At 33.9% G+C, this 16,875-nt stretch overlaps 1 protein-coding gene across 1 annotated transcript in view; it reads left to right on the forward strand.

The window, feature by feature from the left end:
- The window catches only part of GRIA4 (glutamate ionotropic receptor AMPA type subunit 4), a 509,744-nt gene that overhangs the window by 433,347 nt on the left and 59,522 nt on the right, over positions 1-16,875 (forward strand). Inside the window, exons 9-11 of the mRNA XM_060157932.1 lie at positions 2,324-2,428; positions 7,784-7,894; positions 15,715-15,921. Coding sequence (XP_060013915.1) covers positions 2,324-2,428; positions 7,784-7,894; positions 15,715-15,921 — 423 coding nt within the window. The remainder of the gene's footprint in view (positions 1-2,323; positions 2,429-7,783; positions 7,895-15,714; positions 15,922-16,875) is intronic.

A 16,875-nucleotide genomic window follows, 5' to 3' on the forward strand; every position in this document is an offset into this window, starting at 1 on the left:
AGAAAAGGGAGAAAAAAAGAAAGAAAGAAGGAAAAATATAAAATAATGTTATTAAAATAAAATTTAAAAAATTATTAAAAATTCAAAAGTAATAATAAAGAAAGAGAGAGCAACCAAACCAAAAAACAAATCCACTAATTATAACAAATGCTAAAAACTGTACAAAAAGAAAAAAAGGACAGACAGAACCCTAGGACAAATGGTAAAATCAAAGCTCTACAGACAAAATCACACACAGAACCATACTCATACACACTCACAAAAAGAGACTGTGTGGAGGGTCTCTTATATATATATATATAAAAGAGGAAGAGAGCAACCATTAAAAAATAAGAGGAAGAGATCAACCAAATCAATAAACAAATCTACCAATGATAATAAACTCTAAATACTAAACTAAGATAAACAGAAGACCAGAAACAAATTAGATGCAGAAAGCAAACCCCAAGTCTGCAGTTGCTCCCAAAGTCCACCACCTCAATTTTGGGAATACTTGTTGTCTATTCAGGTATTCCAGAGATGCAGGGTACATCAAATTGATTATGGAGATATAATCCGCTGCTCCTGAGGCTGTTGGGTGAAATTTCCTTTTCTCTTCTTTGTTTGCACAGCTCCTGGGGTTCAGCTTTGGATTTGGCCCTGCCTCTGCGTGTAGGTCACCAGAGGGAGTCTGTTCTTTGCTCAGACAGGATGGGGTTAAAGAAGCAGCTGACTGGGGGCTCTGGCTCACTCAGGCTGGGTGGAGGGAGGGGTACGGAATGCGGGGCCAGCCTGCAGTGGCAGAGGCCAGCATGACAGTCTGAGGTGTGCCATGTGTTCTCCTGGGGAAGTTGTCCCTGGATCATGGGACCCCGGAATTGGTGAGCTGAACAGGCTCCAGGAGGGAAGATGTGGATAGTGACCTGTGCTTGCACACAGGCTTCTTGTTGGAAGCTGCAGAAGCCTTAGCATTTCATGCCCATCTCTGGTGTCTGCTCTGATAGCTGTGGCTCGCGCCCATCTCTGGAGCTTGTTTAGGCAGTGTTCTGAATCCCCTCTCCTTGTGCACCCTGAAACAATGTTCTCTTGCCTCTTAGGCAGTTCCAGACATTTTCCCAGACTCCCTCCCAGCTAGCTGTGGTGCACTAGCCCCCTTCAGGCTGTGTTCACACAACCAACCCCAGTCCTCTCCCTGGGATCTGGCCTCCAAAGCCAGATCCTCAGCTCCCAGACCCCACCCGCCCTGGTAGGTGAGCAGACAGGCCTCTCAGGTTGGAGAGTGCTGGTCGGCACTGATACTCTGTGTGGGAATCTCTCTGCTTTGCCCTCTGCACTCCTGTTGCTGTGCTCTCCTCCATGGCTCCGAAGTTTCCACCCGACCACCCACCATCTCCGACAGTGAAGGGGCTTCCTGGTGTGTGGAAAGTTTTCCTCCTTCACGGCTCCCTCCCAGAGGTGCAGGTCCTGTCCCTATTCTTTTGTCTCTGTTTTTTCCTTTTTCTTTTGTCCTACCCAGTTACATGGGGGAGTTTCTTGCCTTTGGGAAGTCTGAGGTCTTCTGCCAGCATTCAGCAGGTGTTCTGTAGGAGTTATTCCACATGTAGATGTATTTCTAATGTATTTGTGGGGAGAAAGTTGATCTCCACGTCTTACTCCTCCACCATCTTGAAGGTCTCTTCTCAGTAGATCTTTAAATTGCCTGTAACCTTGGATTGTTTGTTTACTTTAGTCTTTTATAGTTAATACTAACACCATTTTTCAAGTGATTAATGTGATATGTCTGTATTTTTAGTATTACATCTTAAATGTTCTGAAATGCCATGGATTCAGAACGTAAGTTAAGTATAAATGAATTAAAGGAAATTTGGAATAAAGTACACTTGAATATTTTCAAAAATATGTTTATTTTTCTGGATTTCTTATATCTTAATTTTAATATTAATGAGGAGAAATATGATCCGATGTGGTTATCAGGGCTATTTAATCTGTTATGTGTATATGCAGATAAAACAGAAAAGTAACTATAAAACAAACCATATTTCCATTCCTATAAACAATATTGAGGGAGTATTCTGTTAGTTACAATGGGAACTTCATAATAAAAAATAAATAAATAAAACATGTTCATCTCCCAAACACATAACAGAATTGCTTATATATTACTTTGATATTCCTCTTTCAGATTCTATCCCAGTAGCTCAAATATCCCATGGTTTTTTAGTGAGTTGCTTATAATTTATAGTTCCATACCCATGTGTAGTCATAAGCCTAGCAGATGAAGTCAAGATTTCTGTAATTAAAATGGCAAGTGATTACATGTGTGGATTTTCTTTTTCATTCATAGGTTCAAATTCAAGGGCTGACAGGAAATGTTCAGTTTGACCACTATGGACGTAGGGTCAATTACACAATGGATGTGTTTGAGCTAAAGAGCACAGGACCTAGAAAGGTGAGCCACACTTCAACTGTTTTCTTAGTTTTCATTTGACATTTTTAAAGCCTTATAGGTGAAAGGTAGCTGGATAGTCTACATTTTTTAAAAATTGTGAATATGGTTGACGCTTGAACAAAGTGGGAGCTAGGGGCTCTGACCCTCCACACAGTCAAAAATCCAGGTCTAAATTTTAGTGGGCCCTCCATATATGTGGTTCCTCCATAGCTGCAGTTCCACATCCGAGGATTCAACCAACCACAGATTGTATAGTACTGTAGTATTTACTATGAAACGAATCCGTGTAAAAGTGGACCTGAGCAGTTCAAACCTGTGTTGATTAAGGGTCAACTACACTTACAAATAATACTTTCTTGATAATTCATGCTGAAATAAATTCTTGTGTCCTATGACTGATATTTAGCGGTGTACCAAAGCTGAAATGAACTAATTTACATGTTGTTTACATCCTTTATCCAAAATAGAAGCAATATTTTTAAAGGCTTAGCAAAAAAATCCCACAGAACCCATAATGTACTCTTCAGGAAAGCACACAATGTAGGTAAGAGACTTACTCACTTCCATGTAGTCATTTATGAAACTATTAGAGAGAGAACAAAGAAGACTACTTCTAAAGGGCATATTTAGAACAAGCTAAATGTTCCTGAAATAAGCAAGTAAACATTCAAATGAGCAAAGAAAAGAGGAGATGGAAGATAATATTGTTAAGATTATTGTTAGGTTGAAGAGGGAGAGAAACACCTAAGAACATCAACTGAGGAGCCAGGGAGGTTGTTTAGGAAGCTGATGATGAAAGACTTTTGGATTTCAGAAAGTAACTCTGCAAGTCTTCTTATGATGTGACTAAGCATAGTTTTCCCAATGTCCAAAAAGTACTTTATATAATGGAACAATATAATTCCACCACAGCAATTGGCTATAAACATTTTATACTTAACACATATAATTTTTTAACATTCTTTTCTCTAGCATTAGCTAGGATGCTCAAGGAAAGACATGCTCAACTTACATTATCTAAAAACTATTTGTTTCAACACTTGGCTGTTTAAAAAAACTTTCCCAAATATACTTTCCTTTGTTAGTATAATAATGATAGTTACAATTTATGAAATGCCTGCTATGTCCCAACCACTGGACTTGGTATAATTTAATCCTCACAATAAGCCTGTAACAGAGTACAATTATCTCCTTTTTTCTAGTGAGAAAGTTACAGTGCAATAGGCTATGGTTACTTGTCTAAGGCCTACAAGTGAGAAAACAAAGATTTTTAATTCAGATATGTCTGACTCCAGAACCCTTCTACCTAGTACCTGCCTGAGTAGACTCTGCTGTAAAGGAGTTTATTTTCTAGTAGCATAGAATATAGTAAGTTCCATACGACAGTTAAAGAGAAAGCATGTGGAAAGTCTAAAGAGGAAGAGATCACTTCCAGCTGGAGGAAAACAAATCAAAGAAGGCTGCATGGTGGAGATTTAAAGTTAGTCATGAAGTTAGTTTGGATAGGTAGAAATGGTAGAGGCAAGAACCTGAGGATAGGCTGGATGCAGGATAATTAAAGTCATACATGGAAGATGGCAAAGACTTTCCAAGCTGTGTTTTGCTCCAGTCTGTCATAGCATGTGCTTCTGCATATGTGTGAGGAGAGATTTGGAGCTGCCATGCAAACCATCTCTAGCTTTTCAGCCTTTTAGTGGCATCTCCTTTAGTGCAGGCTGCCAGCTAATATAGGGTAAGCAGGAGCCTATCTGATCCAGATCAAGTAAGGGCAAGAGATGGAATGACAGCTTGAAAGCCAAGCTGTATGATGGGCTCTTTTAAGGGTACTACCCGAAGAAAGGGACTGACATGCTCCCAAGAAGAAAGTTAGGAGGTTCCATGTAAACACCAATTTCACCCACTCTGTCAGCACGCAACCAGCAACAAGAAACAAAGAAGCCCATTTTAAGCAAAGTCCCTCTGCTAGCTGTGGAGCAGACAGAATATTCCATAAGTCCTTAAAATCATTGGCTAACTGGTGACCAGCCTGCCACAAACCAGACTCTGCAAAATTAGCCATTTAAGTAGAACCTTTCTAAAATGCAAAAGACAATTCCATATTTCACAAAACAGTAAGTACAAAAAGTAAAATGGTCTCTTTATAAAAGAAAGAATAATGGAAAAAGGAAGCTGGTGGTAACTAGTGGTAACATCAAGTGGGCTACTTACGGCACTGAATCTTTTCATGGCCTATTGAAACATGATGGTAACAAAAATTAAGGTTTTTAGAGGAGAAAGTTAAAGAATAAGTTGGAAAAGTGAGGAACGGTACATCTTCACACTCAGCTGACATTTGTCTAAGACTCTTAAAAGAAATATGAAATGTGAAATGGTGTAGACTCATCCATCTTTGTTTTTCTTGGGCACTCTGTCAGGAATATTAAACTTAAAAATGAACTACCATGAGAAACACTCTGCTGGTGAGACTTGGCATTATGTCTGAAAAGCGAGCAACCATTCTTTTAAATTGAACACTTGCCAGTAAGAGAGCTATCTTTGAAAATAGATCAGAGAGTTAACCCATCAGTTTGTCTGACTTCCGTAACAGGGAAAGTGAGTGAGAGTCTCATTAAGCAGAAGCCACAAAGCTCTTTCTGAAGTCTCAGCTCCTAAGTATGGTGGAATCTTCTTGCCATTCCAGTGATCTCTCAAGAATGCTCTAAAACCAGGCTTGCGTGGTTTCAGGAATTCTTAATCATAAAAATTGTATTTACTGAGAGCAGGTTATACACCAGACACAGTAAAGGGAAACTGATGTGCATTTTAATATTTAATCCTTACAGCAACCTGAAAGTAACATGTATTTTTCTCATTTTATAGAAGAGAAAAGTAAGGCTCAGAGAAACTAAGTAACCTGCTCAGGGATGTTAAACTAGAAAGAGATGGAGCTGGGGTGGAGACTAAGGCTCATCTAGCTTCAAAGCTATTCTCGTAACTGTTACAAAATATCATCAGTCCCAGGGCCCATAACTTTTCCCTTGAGGGTTGGTATGAGAACTAAGCCATATCTTTCAGGACAGGTCTGGTCAAACCAGCTCTCCCAGGAACCAACTTTGAGTAGAACAGAGGCTTCTCATAGCCCCTCCATCTCTACATAATCCCTACATTGCAGGCAAAGTCCACCATAAATATGGAGATATTTACTCATATATTATATTATGGTTATATTTGTGCACAATTCACCTTTAGGAATCCAAAGAAGACAAATACTTCTCTGACATTTCCTGCCAGTTAGCAATTTAAATGCTTCCATGTTTTTGCTTTAACATTACAAAATTATTTTTCACCGAATTTCTGTCTCTAGGAAAAAAGTGCCTCTTTCCCTGTCTAATTAAATGAGATCAGGCATGGGAAGTGTCCCTAGTAAATTGTAAAATGTTGTGAAAAATTGGAGAGAAAAACTCTATCTCATATGAAGTTCTAGGTATAAACTTTAATATTCCTTTCTTTAAGAAGTGACCCTTATATCACTGTTCACCCCATACTGTCCTACTTCCCAAAAAGTCCATGACCCACATGAGATCTATGCACAAACCATGACTCCATACACAAACCATGGTTTTCTTTTTCACCAGAATTTCAAGCAGATATAAGGCAAATAGATACAGTTGGGTAAAATTTTGCCTATTATTTTAATTTGCCAGTACTTCTAAATCATTTATCTTTGGGTGGGGGGAGATAGTCCTGAACACACAGGTTGTTCTTAACTGCAAAATGTCAAGGTCTTGTCAACATCCGAAGACTCTCCAGAATGTGTCCCAGATCTGTAGTTTTTCTGTTGTGGGAACTCATTAATAAAGAAAAAATGCTTTCCCAGAAAATGGGCTGCTGAGATCTGGAAGGTGGCTGCATCGTAACGGAGTACTAAACTGTGAAACCTATTTTTATGTTGTATAACTGTCATGTGGAAAGGAAAACTAACAGGGAGCAACTATGTTTTTTAAGTTATTTTTTAAGTACATGTAGGATTTGAAGAGACGATAGGTCTCAAAGTCATACTTGTTTTGTTTTAATTAAATTTTTCACTGACTCATTAAATAAATATTAGCTATAAATAAATTCAAATGGGCAATTGAAAATAATTGCTGAATTGATTTATACTCATAATTTTGGATCAAACTAAGCAATATAGCAAACCATATTAATGAAAATTCTTTTTTATGTCTATTCTGTTATTGAATATTTGTGAATAATATAGTGTCTCTTTCTGATATGCTAATGCTTACTTTATTTTAAAATGTTCACAAATACTAACATGAAAGTTAAGAACTTGGAGGAAGCAAGAGAGACTTTCAAAACATATTGGGACAAATAGTGATTACAGACCAGTGAGCAATTACATACATTTTATTGGAAATATGAGTTTTATCAACTGCAGCCAGAAATTCAAGAAAGAAGTTTGGCAAGCATTAAACGAACACCCATTTTGGGAGTTTATGTAGCATAATAGCAAAGTATATGGACTGGTAATTGCACCTACCTTTACATTTGCTATGTGTATAAACTTTAAGATGCATATATTTTTTAAACAGTATTCATTACAGTGTCTGCCAGAGAGCAAGCAGGCAAGAAGTGGTAGCCATTAGTATTACTTAGTGGTCTGCATGATAAAAAGAACCTTAAATTTCCTTTAGGACCCCATTTATTTACTTTGTAAAGTGTTTAACTAATTACTTCATATATTTTATGGAAAGGAGTTTGTTCCACATCTAAATGAGAAGTAATATAAGGATTTAAAGTGAAAAAATTAAAAAATTTCAAAAGTGAAAATGTTAAGTAATCATTAATATTAACATCTGATGTATTTAGCATTTAAAAATGGTGAGACTAGTGGCTAGGTTATGTGAAACCAAAAACTATTTCCATATTGCTTTAAAAATACACAAGTCTTTTTTCTTGAAAACATCTTGTATGTGTACCCTATGTAAATCTGACTCTTCCCTTTACCATAAAACCTGTAACATTATTGATAAAATCATGTAAATTAGTTACAGAAGGTGCCAATCAATCTCACTACAAGAGGATCAACACAAATGGTATTCCATCTGTATCCACCTTCTTTTTTGAACTCATCCATTCTCAATGTCTTGGCTACTCCATGATTGTAAATTGCAAATTTGCCAAATGTATAACTAGGCAGTATCATTAGCATCAGGAAAACTGGCTCATTATCAATTAAGAAAACTTCCAAACACATTACTGTGTGCTTTATAAATTTGTTTTGTTTGCTTACTTATTAATACCTCTCATTGCTCTGATAAGAACTAAAGAAAACTCTTCTAAAATGTGTTTTCAATAATTTTCTGTATTTGGCAGGTTGGGTACTGGAATGATATGGATAAATTAGTCTTAATTCAAGATATGCCCACTCTTGGCAATGACACAGCAGCTATTGAGAACAGAACAGTGGTTGTAACCACTATTATGGTAAGTTTTGGTCTGTGCTTTATGATGTTCCATTTTGTCCACAGGCAATTTTAATTCCCCAGCTACAGTGAACAGGGAGGATGAAAGCTGCATCTTAGTGATGGTGGCATGGGTGTTCTGATCCACAAAAGTCTATCGAGGCTTTGAATGTTTGTCTTGAACTTTGAGTACATTTAGTACTTTTATTTGTATTATCTTTTGTTGCATTACTGTTCTTGGAAAAATGCTCAGGTGTTAAAAATTGAAGCTCTCTAGTTGGAAATGTATGAAATGCTAAGATTTCAAAGGACAAAAGAATAAACATGAAAAAGATCAACAACTAATCACATAAAAATATCCAGTAGTAAACATCATATCATTGTTGTTATTATGTTTTTAAAACACCAATGTAATAATCGTTAATAGTGTTTAAAATTATAATTTTCAGGTACTTTATCCATTTAATAATGATTTGCATTGTCTGTTTATAATAGTGGAGGTATGAATGTGAAGATTTTAATGAGTATGCTTTACACAACTATGCTTTAGAAATAAATTTATTTTATATTTAATTTTAATGCATAAAGGGGTTTTTATACCGATTATTTTTCTCATTGACCTGTGACAAATACACAATAAAATGTACTGGAATTCTCCTAGGAATTAAGAAAAATGATATTCATTCAGTCACATCATAAAATGAAAAATACTCTAAATTTTAAGGCTGCTTTTTCAAAGAGATTCTCATGAACTTATCTTTTAAATAATATGATGCCTCATATTTTTCTCTTCTAAATTCAAACATGCTTTTTAGAGTCAATGCTAGTCAAAGGAGATCAACAATCGGTAACCTTTTCTATCTAATTTAAAGTTGTATATCCTCAGCTCACTGTCTCGTTAGGCAGAACACATTTTTAACTACTTTTGAAGCCCTTACTCTAAATAAAGTGGAAGTATTTTATGTAATTTAGTTTTTAGCTTGTGTAATTTTAATTTTATGCTTTTAGTAATGTCAAGTTATTTCCAAAGTTTTGACATGGAGGTCAAAGCATGAAAATGCCAGAGAAAAGCTTTCATAATGTTGCAGTTAATTTTATCAGTGTTGCATCACCAGCTAGAAACTTAATGTTAATCTGCCAAGACTTAGTTGGAAGTTTATAATTTTAGAATGCAAACCAAACAACAGCAGTTTTTGTGTAAGGATGCAAAATATATATCTTCTAACTTAATTGTGTAATATTTGCATGGGACTTAAATATATATATGTATGTATATATATAATATACATATATATATACATTCCTAAAAAAGACAGTAATGGAAAGTCATACTTCAGTTCAGTCCTCCTCTTTTCAGCCTCTGATGAAGAATCCTATTTTAAGGAATTGATCAAGAAAGAAATGAGCTCCACGCTGTTCGACCATTCCTAACTAAAGCTCAAGTCTTTTTCTCCTGTGTAGTAAATTTAAGCTAATTTTTCATGTGGGATTCTTCTTGGATGACCAACTCTGGACAACCAGAAAAAAAAGTTTTTAAGTTCTGTGACTTTCCTGAGATACTAAAACAAAAGAAGAATTAATCCTCATCTTTTTCAAGAAAATAGATGTTGAAAAAGAGTCGCTTAATTCTGATGTATCCATTCCCATATCTGGAAATGAGGTCATTGTATGTAAATGATGGAATTATCATACTTCTAATTCCAAGCGTAGATTTTCTAAAAGTAAATATCTGTGAATTTGCGTCCTTCTTTTCTGAATACACGTAGTTGTTTTCTTTAAAGATTTTTTGAAATTTTGCCTGTTATATGTGAAATAAAGTGTTTTAATGTGCATTATAAATATAATGTAGAGAATCTCCTTTTTTTCTGTTATTAAAGGAGCTGGAGATATAATTCTTAAAACCAAAATATTGAATTAGTTTTGCAAGCATGGCTGTTTTTCAGGAAGCATGCTGTCAAAAAATAAGTACAAATTACTGAAGAATCCAATTGTTTCCTAAATACATAACAACTATTCTGTAAAGTTATCTGTTCTTTGACAGTGATATCACCAATATTTTTGCAATCAAAATAGTGCAATACTAGTATCTGTCTTTTGTATAAAAATGTAGTCTCCATATAAATAATGCCTCTGACCTTTGCAACTTCAATAATTCAAAAAAAAAAAAACTAGAATCCTTCCTTATATTTGCTTTTGTTGAAAATGATATTCCAGGACCTATGACATCTCCATCATCTCATTCATTTTGAAAGAAATATTCTTCCTTATAAATGAATGAGATATTGGCACCAGTGTATAATAACCCCTCAAATTCAGTTGAAAACTTCCAACAGCAATGGAATTGGTTAGATATTAAACTATGTGCAAGACAGATATCTAGACACAAAAGAAGGCTGAGAGTGTTGTGGCACTGGAACTCACTCATTTTGATCGAAATTGATATGGCCTTGCTGTTCTCCCATTTGTTTTTCCTTTGTGTGTATTGTTATTTACATGTTGATACACTGTAATAGTATATGATACTGTTAAATAAAGTTGATTGAGAAATTCATTTATTCATTCATAAATATTTATTAAGCGTCTGCTATTTGCTAGGCACAGTTATAAGCCCGGGGATATGTTAGCCAACAAAACAGACAAAAATCCTGCACTCTCAATTGAACTTTCATTCTAGTGAGAGAAAGCAGACAAGAAACATGATAAATAAGTATAGTAGATATCATTCTTAAATAAAAAGTGTCTTTAGCTTTTTGAATTTCTGAAATCTATTTGTTTTATATCTACATGTGATCTTCATTTTAATGACTAATGTATTCTTCCTGAATATAGTCATACTGAATATAACTTAACTAAATCTAAATAAAAGTAAAATTGACAATATCATCACATGAGAATCATGACTACAAAGTTGAAGGGTCTAAAGTTCTAGATTCAGATGCTCATCATTTTTTCTAAGTCTTAGTGACTAAAAATTTGCAAAATTTATGAGACTGTAACCATACAGTGGTTTAACATTTTACATTCAAAATAAACAACCTAAGGAAGCCAAATCTGTGCCATGTGGTTTGGGTAAGTGCAGCAATTGAGGAAAAGGCAGTTTGCAGTAGACGTCGTAGTGGTGATTTCGTCTGTAATCTCACTACTTTGGCTGAACTCTCTGGAAAAAGAAAGATAATGCAGTTATATTTCAGCCAAGCCCATTTTTCCCCAAATCTTTACCACTGAAGGTAAAGAGGTTGATGATGCATTACTAAAGTAAGAATGTACTTCTTGCCATCATAGGAACATAACAATCCTTTTGGAAATTTTTGCATAAAATCCAAATTTATTCACCGTAGACTCAGAATTACATTATAAACCTTAAAGCAATTTTACTTATACCACTTAGTCCTTCCAGGAATATTTTTTATACTTTTTATGTGTTGTTTGATATTTTATCTCTTCTATGTAGAATTTTGTAAATGCACTATACATAGATGCATGTGTGTATACAATATACACATGCATATTTATGTACACATATATGTATATACTGATACAGAAAATACAGATATTTTTATTTTCTTCCTTGTACCAGAGGAATATTTTTTATACATTTTATGAGTTGTTTGATATTTTATCTCTTCTATGTAGAATTTTGTAAATGCAGTATACATAGATGCATGTGTGTATACAATATACACATGCATATTTATATACACATATATGTATATACCGATACAGAAAATAGATACTTTTATTTTCTTCCTGTACCAGATATCAATCTTCCCCATACATACACCTGTCTCCAAAGAGCTTATAACTCAATGTTTTTAAATGTTATTTTTAATAAGTTTAAAACTGTGCCACCATTAAATTTACTCATTTTTTATGTATTGAATAATAACATTTTAATATTCACTTTTAAGAATTTTACACATGGGATAAATTATCTACATTGAGATCTTTGGAGAAAAACAAATATCCACATAGCAAATAACCTTTGTTGATGCTACTGATTTTATTATTTTAACTGTTTTCAAGTAGCAATTTTAATGATTATATTTGTGATGTTTAGAAAATCTTAAAGCTTTTCTAATAAATATATATATTTCAATAGTTTTACTTTTGCTAAATACAAACAAGAATTTCCTCAATAGGAAAATGATACTTTACTGATTGAAAATCATCTTAATTCATTTACACAAACATTTTCATAAGCAAACCCTAATGTAGTAGTTTTAAACGGAGATTGATTTCTTTCCTGAAATTGCAGAGCAGATGTAGAACACTATGCATTATGGAAATTGTGGTAATAAACTCATAGTCACTAAGAAGTAGTGCATTTCAAATAACTTCTAAGGAATTATTGTCCCACAGAACAAAGTAGTTGATAGCAAAGATGGTAGGTTATATTCCATTTTTATTCACAGTTGAACACTTGGGGCTCCATAAGGTTGCGTAACAAAAACGGCCCACAAATACCCCTTAATGATTGGCTATAACTCGTTTTTTATTATATTGAAAAGATTTGGTATTTTCTTCACCTGTAGTAGCCCCCAAACTTTGTATTGAATCTCCTCAAGTATGCAGTGTTTGAAGGGCTACTTGGGGATAAATTATCAGATTCAAGATGGGGCAAATGAAGAGGTTGGGAAAGTGTTGAGGATTTGCTGCTAATTTGGATTTGATGTGGAAGAAAAGGAAAATGAGACACACTCAAAGAAATTGGGAAGAACTGAGCAACTGTGAGAGGTTTCCTGCAAGAAATGCCTAGCAATTCTCTCCCTTTGTTCTTCCATCTTCCTGAGTGTGATCATCTTATTTCTCTTAATTTCCATGCACCAATATCTGAATATCAACAATTATGCATGCCCTTGTTTGTGCAAAAAGCCTAGCTAAATTTCTAATCAACATCTTCGGTAAGCTGAAGGTTTCTCTAGCCTTTATTGGTTCGTTTGTCAGGAAAACAAAGACCTGATGTGCCCCTGCTATCCAAAAAGGAAACTGAAAAAGATGAAAACACTAAATAAATTTGTATTTATATATACATGTACCTGTTTCAGAAGAGGTGACCTGGAACTTGTCAATATTTACTTTCCTTTTGAAGATCTGAATAAGAAGTTCCAATACAATTACTTTTCCATGATATTCTTACTTAGGAAGCACTGATAGACAAGGAGATCTTTATATTTATTGAATGCCTTATATTTATTGAGTACCAGACACAATGAGGAAATATGGAACAATTTTATCTACATTGTTTACTCAAGATTTCATATAGAGAATTTCATTCACTAAAAATATAGAAATTCATTTATCTAATCTTGTCACCTTGCTTGTTAAATCATATGAAATCTCAAATGGTTGCATATATTTTGACAGATGCAACAATAGCTTCAAAAATGTCCAGATATTTCAAAATATAGGTTCAACTCTCACTCCTGCTAGTTCTGTGAAATTGAGCAATTTGTTGAAACTAAGCTTAAATTTTCCATCTGCAAAATGGGAAATGGCTACCTCAAAATGGCAGTGTGAAAAGTAAATAAAAGAGCACAATTGAAGAACAATTAAGAACTTAGAACTCTGTAACTGACACAGAGTAAGCACTAAATAAGTGAGGGCTAATATTATTTTTTACTACTATATTTTATTATTGTCCCCTACCACTCTCACTCCTTTACCTTTATTAAAAAGAATTTAACCTTAATCACAAGAGGACGAAGGGGATATTTTATTTATTTGTGTACCCCTAGTTCCCAGAAAGCTGCCTGGCACACAGTGGGTGTTTAACAAATACTTAAGTAAATACTAAAAATGCAGCTTTCAATGATGCAAATTGTTCACTATATAATGTACAGGGGATTTTGCAAATTAGGTGATAATGCTAGCTAGAGAAACTTCTGTACACAAGCTAATGTGGTAGTATACATATCTGAGGGCTAAAATTCATGTGTTCAAATATTTCAGACACTTTAGAATTTATCAACCTTAGTACCAAATGTGAACCTTAGCAATATTCCTTTTGAAAACCTCTCGTTTGTTATACTAACAGCCATTTCAATTAGAATGTTAAGCATTTTGCAAATGTGTGATTCTTGCTTTTTTATACATATTCTTCCATATTTTAACTAGCTATTTCAAGAAATAATGAAAGGATTAGTTCATTTTAACTACTAATATTCCACAGCATAGCTTAGAAGTTAACAATGTATTGCAACAACTCACCGATTTTCATAACCACATTCATAATTTGAAAAATGCTTCATATTTGGAGAATGTTTTCTGTAAGTTAACAAATAATTTTCATCTATCTAAAGAGACAATTAGTGGCCTTTATTTTGTTGGTGGAGAAACTTTCTTTACCCAAGTCCAGTGTTAGAATATTCATCAAATTCAAGGAAGAAGTGAGAGACTTCTGGGTCACTTGGCTGTGTCTACCTAAGGCAGGATTTAAGAAAACAATACAAGGAGCAATGCTATACAATTTCCCACAATAGAGTTATTTAGGCATCTCTATGAGCGAATCATATATCATGTAATGTACAGTTTTATTAAGTTTTTAGAAATAGTTTCTACATTTACAAAGTACTTAAAAACAAAATCAGAATTAGTGTAGACTGCCATGTAATACAAAGTAAATTACCTTCTAATCCAGAGTTTTAAGAGCAAGTTCAACTTTCCCAACTACAGATTTCTGGGAGAAAAGAAAAGATTTGTATTAAAATTACTAAATGTCTCAGTACAATTTTATAAAATATGAATCATTACTTCAATGACACTGTGGTCAAAAGTGGTCACTCCTTGTCTGCAAATGATTAAAAAATCTGAAGTGTGACCAGGAGTTCTGTAGGTACTGCGTGTTCGCCAGGCCTATCTTTGAGTTGGTGGCATTAGGTTTTATTTATAAAATCAAGTGCTTTTTTGCTAACATGTCTCTTTAGTTTCACAGACTTTAAATGGTTTGGTTTAGAGATGTGTGTGTGTGTGTGTGTGTGTGTGTGTATGTGTACTGAAAACTGTTCAGTTATTATTAGTTAACAGTAATCTTTTTCATTTTATAAGGATTTTCACAATAATTCTTCATGCTATTTTGTCTTACTTGCTTCAGAAACTAAATGGGAATATTACTTGAAGTGTGTGATTGTCACAACTGGGGAAAAATTATTAGTTTCCATTGGAAACATATTTTATAATAGAATAAAAATTCATGGAACACAGCCCTAATTAAAGCCAAAATATAGGACAATTTTAGGAAAGCCAATTTAATGTAAATTAGTATATAAAATTTTAAAAACTACTAATTCATTTCTTCTTTGAACTTGCTAATAATGCCTGCTCTGAGAAAGACATATTGCTAAATGCTAAAGAGCAAAGAAGAATGATAGAGCTCTTTTCCTAAAGAAAGTCTCAGTTGAATGTGGCTAAATAAGATGCAGAATACGGAGAACTGTGACTTTGAATGAGTCTTTTATTACACGAAGCTGACTCCTAAATAGTCTTCAGGTCATGAGATACTTTGGAAATAGTAATTTCATTGCCATAAATGATAATTTATGCTTCTCTAGTCTATTATTAATGTATATTTTTCCTATCACAGTCACAGTGCTAGGTATGTAATAATCACTCAAGAGAAAATTATTTTAAAGATTTAATTTTTAGTATCCAATGTAAAGCAACTTAATATACTTCTAAGCACATTTATACATTCATCTGTTTTACTATCAATTTCTTGCCACACAAAATCAGTGTGTGTACTAATACTAAATATAATATTTTGTTAAATTCTGAAACTGAAAAGTTGCATGAAGTTTTTGAATGTTTTATAATTTCTCCCTTACAGTTCTACTTCTCTCATTATAGGAATCCCCATATGTTATGTACAAGAAAAATCATGAAATGTTTGAAGGAAATGACAAGTATGAAGGATACTGTGTAGATTTGGCATCTGAAATTGCAAAACATATTGGTATCAAGTATAAAATTGCCATTGTCCCTGATGGAAAATATGGAGCAAGGGATGCAGACACAAAAATCTGGAATGGGATGGTAGGGGAACTTGTTTATGGGGTAAGCAAATCAATCTATTGAAAATTTACTTACATAAACCTGAAGTTTTTTTTCATGTGGGCACATACCAATTTTTAAATGTCTACTGTTGTCTTTTAAATTTGTAGTTACATTCAAAGAAGCATATATGATGTCAAATGTTTCTCTATTTCATTAATAATGCAATTTCCAAACAATGGGAGAAACCAATACTTGATAATTTCAAAAAGATAAAAATTCAGAATACAATGTCCTATTTTATAAAAAATAACACTGACTTCAGTATCTGCCATGATTATTCTGTTAAGCCTGATGCTGTTATACAATAGACATGTTGTTTTGAGAACTATTTTGAGAGTTACTTATATCCCTGTTGGTTGTATTTACTGGTAAATATATTTTAAGTTATTGGTGAAGCAATCAGTAAACTATTTTAACATATATTAAAGTATTCACCAATAATGTGAAGTTCTTACAACTCTGCTGAACACAGTAAATTTAAACTTAATGCAACAACATCATTTTTTCCTACACAACAAAACACAAAAGCTAGAATTTATTCCATAATGGGCTTCACATGAAATCATGTCATGCCCTTCCCTTTGAGTTCACAAGATATTGAGTGTATATATCGAAAGCCAAGGGCAAATTCAATGTAGACATTCCTGCCTGAACCAGAACAAGATTGGTCTCTTCAGGTTCCACTGCAAAGTGTTAAAATCAAGCCAACAGTTATCAAATGCTAGTGAAGGTATGATATTTCCAAAGTCCAGAAAACAAACCTAGAGCTCACAGTAAGCTCTATTCATCAAGTAACCAATAAGTCACATACACTTGAAATGTATTCTGAAACTTTCTATAAGCTAATTCATATTTCACAAATTTCACCTTCAAAACACATTGTCTGATTAATTGTCACAAGACCCTTTAAAAATAAAGAATTACACAAGAGTCATCCTTCACCAGGAAAGAATA

This window comes from Lagenorhynchus albirostris, chromosome 9 (genome assembly GCF_949774975.1).
Source record: "Lagenorhynchus albirostris chromosome 9, mLagAlb1.1, whole genome shotgun sequence".
Taxonomy (NCBI): Eukaryota; Metazoa; Chordata; class Mammalia; order Artiodactyla; family Delphinidae; genus Lagenorhynchus; species Lagenorhynchus albirostris.